Source organism: Patiria miniata, unplaced genomic scaffold (assembly GCF_015706575.1).
Source record: "Patiria miniata isolate m_02_andy unplaced genomic scaffold, ASM1570657v1 HiC_scaffold_7, whole genome shotgun sequence".
NCBI classification, from domain to species: domain Eukaryota; kingdom Metazoa; phylum Echinodermata; class Asteroidea; order Valvatida; family Asterinidae; genus Patiria; species Patiria miniata.
Window position 1 is genome coordinate 6,712,571 of NW_024037074.1, and position 14,471 is coordinate 6,727,041.

Consider the following 14,471-nt stretch of genomic DNA (forward strand, 5'->3'; position numbering starts at 1 on the left):
GTGTGCATCTCATAAGCTGGGGGCCCAATATCATAGCGCTGCTTAACAGCCGACTTTGTGCTTACCGAGCCTCCATCTGTTTCATAGGGCCCGTTAAGCAGTCACAGCAAAAGCACGCTTAACCCCAGCAGAAAACTTTGGTTAAATCAGTAACGTAATAGTAGAAATCTCCATGCACGTGCAACTGTTAGCACATTCACGCCATGAAATAGTGCTTAAGCAGCAGCATGATTTTCTGCTATAGTAAGCACAACTTTTCTGCTTACTGTTAAGCAGTGCTATGAAATTGGGCTCAGCTGATGAGAAATTAACAACTATAATAAGCATGTAAATAACTGCCTTATCTGAACCCATGAATGACAAGTTAATAAAAAAAAAAGTTGAAATGATATAAAGTACTTGTAACTAATCACAATAAAAAAAGTAATACATATCCAACTAACAACTTTAAACCAAGGATGCAAAATGTAATGTTTAACACCATTTTATGAAAGATCTATTTGTATTTTTTGCACTGTTTTGGTCAAACGCACTGGGTGGAGAAGGGGCACATGGATGGTCTAAATTACAAAGAAAGGAGTTTGGATTGGAGAAAGAAGGATTGGCAGCCTGTATAACATTAGTTTCATATTAAAACAGAGTTTTGTTGGCTTTGTGGTGTATACCGAGTACCAGCCAAAGTAGCATTAGCTGTGTGGAATTTTGGGCTGGTATTTTTATTATGCTAAGCACAACTTCCGATATTAAGCAAATCATTACCTCATTTATTATTTGTTTGGCAAGGGTTGACCTTGCATGTCAGATACCTGGTATCCCGTTGCAGTGTCATAGTCATGCACTGGCAAAGTTTGGAACCAGTTATAGTGCATGTGGTGATTATGCATGCATGTAATTTGCATATGCATGGCGCTGCAGCCAATGAGAAGGCATTAAGTACAGGAATCACGCCCACATAGAAATTGTAGAGACCTCAGATGAATAAGTAATGAGAATAGTTCAATGTGGTTATCGAGAAGTTTAGTATTACAATCATGTACACCTGCAGAAGTTATATGTTAGGCCAAAAAAAAAAAATACTCGGTCTCTGGTCAGCGCGCACGTCGATTTTAATCATGCGCGTCAACCTTCTTTTTTTTCTTCAAATTAACACGGAAGCTACAACAGTGCCCTCTATTGCCGCGCCTCCTCAAATTTTTGTACCAAGGAATGGGGAAATTGCACCAAGGCAAATGATAAAGGGCACCAAGGCAAATTATGGAGGACACCAATGTACATGTATAATGAGGACACAAAAAAGCAAAATAGTACCCACCTCGTCTGTACAATACAAGCTTGGAAAAAAAACAAAAAACGCGTCACCGCATCAATTCCGGAACTTCGGTCTGACCAGAGACCGACTTTTTTTTTTTTAGGCCTTACCGATATTCAGAATTATTGAACACACTGTACCCCATGTGTTTGAATAGAAATGGTGTAAATAGATATATGCAATGAGTGCTTTTATAGATTTTGAAAAGGTGAGAAATCCCATGTTAGTCTGGTATACGTTGGTATTTTCTCAATAGAAAGAATGGTCATTTTTTGGTACTTGTTACATGTATGTGGGTTGTATGCAATATTATATACACGTATCTGTATGTTATCAACCAAGGTAGAATGTCGCCCCAAGCTCAGTGGGGAACCAAAATTAATGTGGATATTGTAACTAATAGCAAGGTAGGCAGATGCTGGAGAAGGAGTCTAACCATCATCACGCTTGAAAGAAGACTAAGCTGTATGGCACATGGGCGTCGCGAGGGGGGGGGCAAGGGGGGTCACTTGCCCCCCCCCCCCTGGAAAAGCAAAAGAGAGAGAAAAAAAAAAAGGAAGAAAAAAAAGGAAAAAAAAGAAAAAAGAAAAAGAGGCGCGAAGACAAAGTGGTGTAAATTTAATGAGTTGGGGGGGGGGGGCAAAATGTCCCTGCCCCCCTCTAAAACTGATAAATCGAGAATGTGTTGAGAAATACAAGCATTTTTTTGCAAACATTTTTTTTTGCCCCCCTCTAGAAAAAATCCTGGCGACGCCCATGGCATGGCATGCTATTAACGACCCAAATGCTAAACCACATTTAATTAGGAATTTTAGGAGAAAGCTTCGCCACAGGAAAACCTGAGACCACGTTGGCAAAGTTTTCTGGAAAATTTGGATTCATTTAATTACAATTAAATGTCATCAACATATTGACCTATTCAGGAAATTCTGTTTTTCCCCTAGATGGTTCGATCTGAATGCATGCACTGCACATGAGCTTTCTCAAAATATAACTAATTCTAATTATGTGATTGGGTTTTTTTTTCCAAATATTTTGCTGCTAGTTGGAGACAAACAATTTGTCAATGAAAACTATTGCCCAAACAAGAAACATTCATGCATTATATTATTGTATTGGTTTGCGTTAAATGTACATTTTGGACTGTGAAATATAAAATATATTGTGTAGCAAGTAGAATTTTTGTAATTTTGTTGCCTTTTTTTACCCCAACTTACTGCTTGCCACATCAAATGGATTTAGATCATTTTCGAAAGACAGTTCCAGTGAAATGGGTAATTTTGAATTTTTTTTTCCTATGAACTTGTGAAAGTGACTTTTGATCCAACCGAAGAGGTTTCGCCCTAAAAATAGCACATAATAATATACTGCTTCGAAGGTTTTGCTTTTCGAGGAAAAAGACATGCCTATTTTCTTTCTTTATGTAAGGTTTTTATAACTAGTTCTTCGGATCAAACACATCTGTTTTTAAAATGCTTCTGCAGTCTTATCATTAAATTGGTTTAAACTAGTTTCACTTTCAGCTCTTAAATTTTCTTTCATGCTTTTCCTTTAAAGTTTGGAAATTTTTGGAAAAAGGCTACAGAACTCTAATATCTAAAGGTATGGATATGTAAAGGTATGTAAAAATCCAAATTAAATGAAACGTGCTGCAAAGTGCTATGTTATGTACGTTAATATCTGTTCGACTCTGACCACGCTACATGTAAATGTACTATTGTGTAATTACAATTGCAATTTTGGGGTTAGGGGTACACGTTAGGTTTGAAATACTAGTTAGCTTCTATAAGTTGTATAAACTCGTACAATATATATCAATCAGTGTATACTTATATAAAATATGTTTTTCCCAATAAAGGTGGCAATTGTATATTATAAAAATGTGGGTTCTCTTTGTGGTTTCTTTGAAATTGTTTTTCAAAGACAATGGTTTGCTGAATTGTTGCCCTGAAATTACAAAAAACTTTGCAAACGCACATAATAAAATGCTCATTATAAAAGGGACACTGGGTCCTGGAACAGCCCAATTGGGCTACAAAACGCGCTTTGAACGAGATGATGATAATCGGAAAGAACATTTAAAAGTAGGATATAAACATCCACACAACTATCCTTTCAAAACTGGGCGTTTTTGTGTTATTCCTGTATTATGCGTGCGAGAACGAATTTCTGGGTCCACTTTTGGGACCCCATAAATTCGAGCTGTTTGGATGCTAGTTGCAATTTCATTCGTAAAGTGTTCGCGTTTTGCGGACGTTGAAAAAAACATTTTTTTTTTTGCATTGGTGATTGGTCACCAACGCGCTATAGCGCTGTTCCCGAGACACACACCGTGTATCGTACACTGAGAACGACACGAAAAACGTATTCGTACTCCGTCCTGTCCGATGTAAACAAGCGGGGTTTATTCGTCTTTTCTCGGGAACGGTAAGACATTAGGTTGGTTTCCTTTCAACCAGATGTTTGAAATAGGCTAAGTAAACAATCCAAAACATAAAATTTTCGGGGATTTCAGGACCTAGTGCCCCTTTAATATATGGCTGAGCTGAAGAAAGAAACTACAAAAATTCAAGCAACATAATTACGTATCACATTTTTCTTTTAATTCATCAATATGTACAACGGTAAAGAATTACCGATTTGGACGGATAGCAGTAGTAAGTACAATGTCAAAATATATTCACGCAATGCAATTGAATATAAAAACTTTTAATATATACATCATTACACAGATGATAGTTCCTGCTTTCATTAATCAAACTGTGAATTCGATCAATCTTCTGCCGTCCAAGGACATGTTGGTCCGTAAATCCTTTACACAAAATGTCGCCAAGTCCTTCACAAAAATGTCGGGCCAAAACCGACTTCTGCTAGATTATTTCTATATATTTGCAAGCTGGACGTAATTTCTTTGTTAATTTTTACTTCACATGCAAAGGCTTAATGTAATCTAAGTTGATACAAATGGACCTTCTGACTGTGCAGCGTTAAGATATTTCCTTGTATCCCCTAAAAAACAGATGTGCAAAGATTTACATGGAGGCTAGGATTACAAAATGTATGTCTAACCAATGAATTTCCAGATTTGGCCACAAGAGGGCTCACTTCGTGACTACCACTGAGAAAGACAGATTTTGTCAGTTGAAGGCAGATGGGAACGCAACAACATTGAGGGCTCAAATTTAATTCTTACACTGTTCATGGGCTGCTGTTAAAATAGCGGAGATGCCCATGAGAGGCTTACAAGCACTTCAACTTGTAGTTGGCCTATCTCCCTAACTGTTATTGTTTCTTTGGATCCTGGTACCTCAATCTGCTTTTTGTTCATAAATTTTTCTGGACTTAGCATCGAGCTCTTCATGCGTCCTCAGTGTCTGAATGAATAACTTCTTCGGTCCCCTGCACAAGAGAGTTTTCAAAAAAAGAAAAGAAAGATATTCAGAACTGTATTTATTACAACAATATAAAGACAACATTCCATCAAGGTACCTGACCACGTACTCTTCAAACCGTCTCACCTCTGCGGCTATCTCTTCCGCCCTCCTTTCAAATAACTCCTCCCCCTCCACATTGTACCTATCCTCATTACTGCCAAACACAGTCAACTATCAGTCCAGGTACCTGACTATATTTTTCCATTTTTCTTACCTCCGCGGCCAACTCTTCCGCCCTCCTCTGTTCATACAGTTCCTCCGCCTCCTGTCGTTCTTCCTCCGTGTACTCGTCCTTGTCCAGTCGTTCTACTCTCCGGATGTTTATCAGAACTTCCATCCTGTAGTCGTCCTCATCAGAACATGGGGATTCTGCCAAAAAAACCCCAAAGTATACGTAAAAATGAGAATCCTCTATTTTTCCGGATTGCATACCACCTAGCGAGTGCTGTTTTGGGGTGATGAGTTGCCCAAGAACTCACACAAGTCATCAGTGTATAATTCTCTCATTCAGGACATTCATCAAACTTTGGTTGTGTCTCCAGCTGTGGCTCAAGAATCATTTACAACCCTTTAAATGTTCCAACCAAAGGGAAATACTGCCAGGTTGCCCTCAAATTTAAGGACCGTGTTTCTCAGCTCAGTGGACAATGGAGGCAAAATGTTGAGCCTTAGAGTCCTCTGGGGTCAGGGGCCTAAAATATCATGAAGCCTGAAGCCGATACTGGAGACAGAGTCGTGGTTTAGTAAACCACCTTAATTTGTGTGGATGACAAACGGCTATTCACTGTAGGGCTAAAACCAAAGCCATGGCCATTTCCAAAGTAAGCAATGTTGTCTGTGGCTACGGCTATTCACTGTAGAGAACCAATGAAAGAAACCAAAGTCACAGCCATGTTTTATAGCAGTGTTGTCTACGGCCACAGCTGCGTAGTGCCATGGCAAAAGCCAAAGCCATATCCAAAACAAGCAATATGTTGTTGTCTATGGCCCCAGGTATTCGAGAACCAATGGCAAAAAGCCATTGCCATGTCCAAAACAAGCATTGTTGTCTATGACAATGGCAAAAACCAGAGCCATAGCCATGTCAAAAACAATCAATGTTGTCTATGGCCCCAGGTATTCAATGTAGAGAACCAATGGCAAAAAGCCATTGCCATGTCCAAAACAAGCATTGTTGTCTATGACAATGGCAAAAACCAGAGCCATAGCCATGTCAAAAACAATTAATGTTGTCTATGACCCCAGGTATTCAATGTAGAGAACAACGGCAAAAAAACCCAACACAGCCATGTCCAAAACAAGCATTGTTGTCTATGGCAATGGCAAAAACCAGAGCCATAGCCATGTCAAAAACAATCAATGTTGTCTATGACCACAGGTATTCAATGTTAACAATGGCAAAAAAACAGCCATGTCCAAAACAAGCATTGTGGTCTATGGCAATGGCAAAAACCAGAGCCATAGCCATGTCAAAAACAATGGCAAAAAAAAACCAACACAGCCATGTCCAAAACAAGCATTGTTGTCTATGACAATGGCAAAAACCAGAGCCATAGCCATGTCAAAAACAATCAATGTTGTCTATGACCCCAGGTATTCAATGTAGAGAACAATGGCAAAAAAACAACAACATAGCCATGTCCAAAACAAGCATTGTTGTCTATGACAATGGCAAAAACAGAGCCATAGCCATGTCAAAAACAATCAATGTTGTCTATGACCACAGGTATTCAATGTTAACAATGGCAAAAAAACCAGCCATGTCCAAAACAAGCATTGTTGTCTATGGCAATGGCAAAAACCAGAGCCATAGCCATGTCAAAAACAATGGCAAAAAAATCCCAACACAGCCATGTCCAAAACAAGCATTGTTGTCTATGGCAAAAACCAAAGCCATAGCCACAGCATTTTCACCATCCACACACCTGACAGGATGAGCGCCCTCAACATGGGCAGGGATTTGAGTTTAGCGGTCTCTTTCACATCGGCCACCGCGTTGCCCCTGAGGTTGATGTACTGCAGCTGATGCATGGTGTCGGCAAAGCCGTCCAGTTTCTCGATCTGGTTGTCACGGAGATGAAGCGTAGTCAGGTGCTCTAGACGCTCCAGACCCTCCACTTTGGTGATGAGGTTTCCGCCCTTTTGTTTGGAAGCGATGAGGAAAATAACGAAATTATGAGTAAGATTTTGCCAGGTTTGTCAAAATCTGACAATTAAAAAATAATAAGGTCCAAAATCAAAGAGGCTCATTTGTTTTTGATCGAGACATCAAGAATACTACCTAATGCAAATTACTCACTCCCCCTCCCTCCCCCTCCCCCCTCCCCCCACCCCCCGACAATTTATTCTTTCATTAAACATTTCAATAAATAAAAAGTTGCAAGAGTTTTGTGGATTGGAAACCATATGAACAAAAATCAGCGAAGTAGTTTTAATCATAAAATCAGTCAATTAACTAAAAAAATAACAACCAACTGACCAATAGAAACAATTTACATGATTTACAAAAATAACTCCCAGAAATTTATTTACAATATTTCCTGTACACAACTAAAAGCAAATAAAAATGGATATTTTGCCTGGCAAGAATTAAGCGAGCACACACAATGTTAATTATGGACATTAATTGGAGGGCACATTCTCAGCTTCCGTTAGATTTCATCCCGCCTCCCGGGAAATAGGATTATACATTCTCCTGGCTTTTCTAACTCTCATTCTCTGAAATTGTCTAACGTCATTTAGCCCGTCAATTTACACAAGGCTATGATTAGATGTTCGGCGTTATTTTGGGGGCCCGAGACTATAGTTAAACCCCTTGGTCATTTGGTTTCAGTGAGGAGGATATTTACATAATGGCTCAAAAACAGGAACGTGTCAATGCACAATTTTCTGACGCCCCAAGGATATTTGCTTTGTAATAACAAATTAGTGTTTTCCAGAGAAAAGAAAAGAAGGAGGACTTTATATAATGCCGCGTGGAATTTACGAAATTTTATTCAATCACTGCTAGGAGTAATCTGATGAAAGTATAATTCTTGTCGTGGCCAAAGTGTTGGTCTTTAGGGGACATTTTTGGAATGACAGTTACCTTTATTTACATTTAATTTGTGTGCCTTCTGGATATGTTAACTTGTTTGGGACTCCATGCCAGATTTATATTTTCACATTGATTGTCAGTGTTCGTTACAAAAAATTACTTTTCTTGAATTCATTTTTAAACTCCTTGCTTATTTTGTACATGCACAATTCAAAACAAATTATTTCTTCTCTTTTTCTTCTGTTTGATGAGATCCTCAAAATTTACCATCACATAAAATTGAAATTTGCTGAAATTTCACTGACTTAACCTTACTTCAGGGATTACAGGCTCTTGATTCTGGTGTGAAAATTTTACAATCGAAAAAATGTCCTTCGCGCATGATCGTTATCAATTAGGGAAATAATCAGAACAATTAAATCATTTTGTTTATTTCCTTTAGAGGTTTCCAATGTCTTTATGGCCGTTCCAGCATAAAATCTCCACGAAAAAAAAAGAGCAATTATTAAACAGGAAATGAAGTCCATATTAAATCTGACCTGCTACCAATCTGCTTCTGGATGTGACAATTGCAGGGGTCAGATTTCAAGGTAGCAACTGCTGCCCAGAAGTCTGGTTACAAAATGAATTTTTTTTTTTTTTGGTACTTTCTCAATTACTTTCTTTTTCACTTTTTTTTTTAGGGGGATTTGAACGGGGGAATATTTCATGCACGCTTTTCTTGTTTCCTTGTATCCTTCCTTGTTTCAAATTTGTGTTTTTCATGATCGTTCACATTTGTGCTTACATCACGGCCTCGCATGTTTATTTACCTCAATGCTTGTTTATTTGTTTACTTAACTGCAATACAACTTGTTTCATTTTTTGGTGTTTCAATTTCAACTTTTTTTTTGTTATTTTTTCAAAAACTTTTCATGATCTTATAGTATGGTACTTTTGCTCGATTAGATACCAAAATATTTTTTTAAAATTTGAATGGCATGTGATGAAAATAATTGACTGAACCAGTTTTACATCAGGATCCCAAGAAGTGTCGTACCTTTAAATCTCGTACTAAAGATTTGTCTGCACGAAGTGGATAATTTTAAAAGATATACTCTAAATGGGACTTGGAACCAAACAATATGTAGAGTTCAAATGCTCAGAGGTATACCGATAGTATTTCTTATTTGGCACTTCACCTTTCAATACAACTTTCTTTTTCTAAATTCCCTTTTTTTTGTAGGTTCAAAAATATTTCAACATACATGCACATTTTGCATTAATTACGTCTTGCAATCAGGAAAAGCAAAGGAAATAAACGATTACACAGGCCCATTACCGTGAATGAAGCCACACTAAATACGTCAATTTTCAAAAATTGGTGATTCATTAGAGTCTGATTGGGTTACGTAACGCTACAAGGAAATAAGGCAGAGTTTGGCAAATAAAAGAGTCAAAAGCTTGACGTTTCAAGGATGTATGATGTATCTGCGACACTTTGTACTCTGAAGATTATGCAAAAAGGAAGTACTTGGAGATTGAGCCAAAGGGTTTAGGTTGTGGGCATCAGTACAATGAGGCATTCAGAACTTTGTTTTTAATGGAAGAATGACCAAGGAAGGAAATAAAGCGATAGTTTGGACACCCGATAGAGCCGAAACTGCTGTCTCACAAAGGTTTCCATCTTCACTTGAATCATACATTATTAAGACACAAGGTCAATCATGTCTAGTTTTGTTCAACATGGTTATCACATTACTATTTTTGCCCTTTGGCGAAAGTTTCCCCTTTTGAATTTCGTCGTGATATAACACAATGATGGGCCCAACTTGGCACTGTTAATTAAGACCTTGATGGTAATACTTTTGTATAAATTTAGTTTAGTTCGATAGGGAAATTGGCAACACGATAATGTATCCGTGTTTTTACTTGTTTTTACAAAATGGTATCTGCATGTTCACTTTCACTTTCAAAATGATACTTGAAAGGAACATAGTAATGCTGACTTCATTGTGGACACATCTGAAGTAGATTTAGGCTTATATCTTTGGGACGCCTTGTACAATGAAATATTCGATATTGTACAGAGTATTTAAATATAACATTAATTGGAAATCTTTTAAACCTGTTGTTACTTGTGAGGTATTACTCACATCTCAATGCAATATACTTCTGTAACAAATCTTTTCAAACAGATTTATAAATTATAAGTTCTGATTTTTAGTCTTTGAGATTCATCGGTCTTAACTCACCAGAAACAGGTTTTTCAAATTTGGAAGGTAAATTCCGGCTGTGGATGTTAGTTTGTTGCCTCTCAACTCCAGTGTGTGCAGCCTCCCGAGCTTGGACGGTTCCAAACCACCCATCACGCTGATTTCATTGACTAGAGTAAAAAAAAAATCACAACGGTTGCAAGGTTGGAAAATGTGAAATCATACAAAATGCTGTCAAGTGAAACTTATTGTAAATTGAAAATTAGAAAGTCTAAATCTAAAATAAAAACGGTTGTCCAAAAGTGAACAATACTTAATTGACTACTCAAACACTACTTAACGAATGGTGAAATTTTGAAGTCAATGATAAATTAGAATCAGGTGTTATAATAATCAAATAAAAGTGGCTAAACATGCCGGCATGTATTGGATGAGCTTGTGAAGACTAAATGATAATAGTAAATGTTTCTCATACAAAAGGTTGAAGGAAATGCAATAATCAACTACACAGACACCGGCCTCTTCTGTGCTTGGTGGCAAATTTGGAGAATTTCGCTGTCCGAAGAATGTGTGGGGTTGGTTTGATTTTGTTTTTGTACTTTTTTGCACACAAAGTTTCAGTTTTAAGAAGAAAAATAACTATTTATTTTGGCTTGATGTCAAAAACTAATTCTATACAAACAAACACCAGAAATTTGATGAGAGAATGGAGATCTGTCTCTAGAAATACACATTTCTCACAGTGAGTGCTTATGGCTGGGTTTGACCAAGTTGGGGGTGAGATTGTGGAGAAAATGAAAAATACAAGAAATAATCGGCAGAGAGTTTGAGGATTGCCAAGGGCCCAAGAGCAACCTAGGGTCTATGGTACCACTTTAAAATACCCACTTCTTTTGTTCTACATGTATATGAACTTTTATAGGTAAAACAACTTTACTGTAAAACCTCAGTAATTTTAGATTTTCAAACGGGATTTTTAAAAAATCCTGAAATCAGGTAAAATCCTTACCAAAAAAATCCTGAAATTAGGAAAAATCCATGACAAATCTCACCCCTAGACTGCAAAGTTATTGTGTAATCACCTGACCTAAGCTTGTGATCACCTGACCCAAGCTTGAGATCACCTGACCAAAAGGTGTGATCTAATTGGTCAATGCACACTGTTTGATTGAAAGGTAGGAGGTCAATCAACTGCAGGTACCAAGGCAACATTCTGGACCCACAATTTTCTTGAAGACATTTTGGTGCCTCAGGGGGCTTATCGAGCAATATCAAGGGGTGAAGGGTGGGGTATGGGGGTGGGGGTGTTGGGGGGGGGGGGGGGAGAGGTAATTCAGTCACCTAAGCCTGCCCCCTCCCCACCTCTTCTGGTTCCCACTTACAGGACAGGTTGAGAGATTCTAGGAGGGGATGGTTGATGCCATCCGTGGTCGCGATCCTGTTGTTGGCGAAGCTGGCAACCTGGAGGTAGGGCAACTCGTCCAGTTTGGCCGTCTGGAGGAGGTTGCGCTCACACTTCAAGGTCAGCAGGTGGGTCAGGGAGTTCAGAGGTGAAATGTCACGGAGCATGTTCATTGAGAGGTCCACGTAGCGGAGATGAATGAAGGAACTCAAAATACTTATGTCTGTTATTTCCCTGGGGGAAAAAGGGGATAAAAAGAATTTTTTTTCAGTCAAGATCCAATTAAAATATCAACTGTAAAACAGAATTTTTATGAGGTACAGGTTGCCCCACAAGAAACCTAACAGTCGAAAACCAATTAATAAAGGTATATTGCATGTGAGTTTTGGAATATTTTCAAATTACGTCTTAAAGTCAGATAACCAATCAACCATACAAACTTTATTTCATTCAAATCGATGCATTGAAACAAACGCTATGCTTCATTGAACTCAAGGGTTAAAAATCATCTTGGGCCACTTTCCTTGAAAGTGAGAAAGTGCAGTTAGAGAAACACAGGATTTATTTCCTTTGTTCAAGGGTAACGTGTGACTTATTCTACCAGCTTCGATCTGTAAACTTGATAAATAAAAAAAGTGGCCCAAGTGGTTTTTCAAGTCCCGTATTGTGATTGCTGTAACTTTTGAACAAAACATCCTATTGAAACCAACTAAAAAGCATTTGGAAGACCAATTATTCTACTCAGCAATACATTTGACACGATTTTGAATACTACCCCCACTTTTCTGAAAACATGCTCCATTCGACTGTTAGGTTTTGGTGGAACAACCTGTATATGCTGCTGCTGACTTGCTCAATGCACTGCTTTAGCATCAATGGCCCACCATGGCTGTGTCCGAATTACACGGCTATGGCTGACAATCACACATGCACGTTTAGAAGCGGCTGAATCCAATTCTCATAGAGATGTGTGTTACTGCTAGCCGTAAGCCAAGCCATTTGGTCGCGGCTTAAATCTCCAGCAAACTCACCTGTCTTTGACATCTAATCTGACATAGGCATGGGCTAGACCGCTGCCTATTTTAGCCAGTAATGACAGGCATTCTCCAACTGCATCTTCTGTGAGTGGGTTCTCCGGTACTTTCTAGATTTAAACAAAACCAAAATAAATCAACATCATGACATTAACAGACTTTTGTGTGTGTATAAGTTAGCTTATATGAGAACAGTCTCAAGTATTCAGATCAATCAGTTGTCACTTTTTGGGTGGCATACAAATTACAAACTCTACCATGACCATCTCCATGAGAATAGGTAGTCCGAAATTTTGTGTATGAGAGTCCCAAAACTTAAGATACTAAAAACATGCAACACAAGATATTAGGCTGGCCCATGAAACAACCAGTCCAGCACCCCCTTTATGTCAGTCAACTGTGTCAAAAGAAACATCCCGTACCTATATGTAGTCTCTATTTCTACAAATTTTCTCGATATCATCAGGTCATACTACCAGACTACTGAAGGGCCAATCTTTTCAAAACGTTGGAGTACCAGTCTAGTCTTAGACTCCAAATTGAAATCACTTGGCTTCACTCTCAGGTGCAAAATGTTGAAGAAAAGTCTCCTTTAACAATTGAATTGAGACCTCAAACTTGGCTGGTAAAATCCTGAGGACGTTGTCTTTGCCTCATTAAAATTTTGGAGAGTTTTGTCAGCTAAAGAGTGAGTAAACTTGGTCTGATTTTGTTTTGCATGTTTTATTCATAAGATGGAATTTGCGTTTGGGTGATGTAAATTCAATATTAGGTTTTGCCCTTCACCAACGTATAAACACTGTATACTCGATGTGTTAACCCCCCCCCCCCCCTCCCTCCCCACACCCACATTGCCATCTGCCTTTTATAAATTAAAATAAGACTAAAGACTAAGATTTGGAGAAAATGAGAATTTTAAGTATTTCAGTCATAATCTGCACTCAATTTGTAGGCCTATTCAAACAATCACACTTGACACTGGCAGCTCTGCATTAATCATACACATTTCACTATTTTCAGGGTCAAAACAATCCCTGTTTTTTTATTAGGCCAAAAATGTTTTTTATGACTTCTCTACAAAACCACATCAACTGATCAAAAAAAAAATCAATTGTAAGCCTATAAAAGTACAACAATAGCTTCCACTATGGTGATTAGGAAAGACAATTTGCAACAGGATATTGCACTTTCCCTACGCCTAGCGTTAATTTCATACAAAAAAATTACTGCAGAAAGTTTAAATTTTGTTTGTAGCCTAGGCCTAAAAATTGTACTTTGTCAAATTGCACTTTGTAGGCTGAACTTCAACTTCAGCATGTCAAGTCAAGGGAAAGATTTCCATGAAGTTCACTTATTTTCCTCTGTATTGACTAACAAGCTCCCAGATAGCAATTTCATGTCATCAAAGTCAATTTGAGCAGTGAGAAAATACAACTTACAAGCATTTTCTTAGAAAACACTTTTTTTTCAGTCCAATCTCATACTCATATGGTTTGTACACAGGGTGTTGAGTGAACTTCGTATATGGAAATCTTTCCCAAGTCAAGTTCAACTTCAAAAAATATTTTGAAGAAAAAACTATGGATAGGCCTTCAACTTCAATTAGGGAAAAATGAATATTGAGGGAAAGGGTAGGGGTGGGGCAATTTACATACAGCGCTTCTTTTTTTTTAATCAAGACCAAAGGTAAATGACGGTGCACGGTGTGCACTAAAAATTTTGCACGTCACTTTCACTGTGTCACCCGGAACCGCACTAGCAAAAGTAGCAGACGACGCTGTCACTTGTCAGATCATTCCATTCACAAACCTCTTCTTCTTCTTGCTCCCCTCCCTCCTCTTCCCCGCCTTCTTCCTCTCCCATCTCAGGCTCTTCAACCCCTTCTTGGTCCTCGTCATATTCCTGTTCTGAGTAGTCAGACATATTGATCAGGTAATTAACTCTTTTTCAACCCCAAATTGGTAAACTTGGTCAAACGATGTGCCAAAACTGGTGCAAAATTGTGTACAGCAAGATGGCGGGTTGACATGGTGACCGCAGATTTGACCTTTGGTCCGAGA

The 14,471-nt window shown here is 38.3% G+C and overlaps 1 protein-coding gene across 1 annotated transcript; it reads right to left on the reverse strand.

Moving 5' to 3' along the window:
* Nucleotides 1–3,890: 3,890 nt before the first annotated feature.
* Nucleotides 3,891–14,458, reverse strand: LOC119745968 (leucine-rich repeat-containing protein 23-like). The gene is made up of 7 exons (XM_038222691.1): nucleotides 14,221–14,458; nucleotides 12,409–12,521; nucleotides 11,358–11,611; nucleotides 10,015–10,145; nucleotides 6,669–6,882; nucleotides 4,958–5,112; nucleotides 3,891–4,708 (listed from the first exon to the last, which is right to left on the reverse strand). Exons 1-7 carry the CDS (start codon nucleotides 14,332–14,334, stop codon nucleotides 4,667–4,669), a joined length of 1,023 nt encoding a protein of 340 aa, XP_038078619.1. The 5' UTR covers nucleotides 14,335–14,458; the 3' UTR covers nucleotides 3,891–4,666.
* Nucleotides 14,459–14,471: the final 13 nt, after the last annotated feature.

Excerpts from the sequence above, each read along its gene's own strand:
- LOC119745968 (XM_038222691.1), bottom strand. The coding sequence starts at position 14,334 with ATGTCTGACTACTCAGAACAGGAATATGACGAGGACCAAGAAGGGGTT. Across the intron at positions 12,522-14,220 it reads GGGAGCAAGAAGAAGAAGAG|AAAGTACCGGAGAACCCACT; the intron begins GTTTGTGAATGG and ends GTTTAAATCTAG. Across the intron at positions 6,883-10,014 it reads ATTTGAAAAACCTGTTTCTG|GGCGGAAACCTCATCACCAA; the intron begins GTGAGTTAAGAC and ends TCCAAACAAAAG.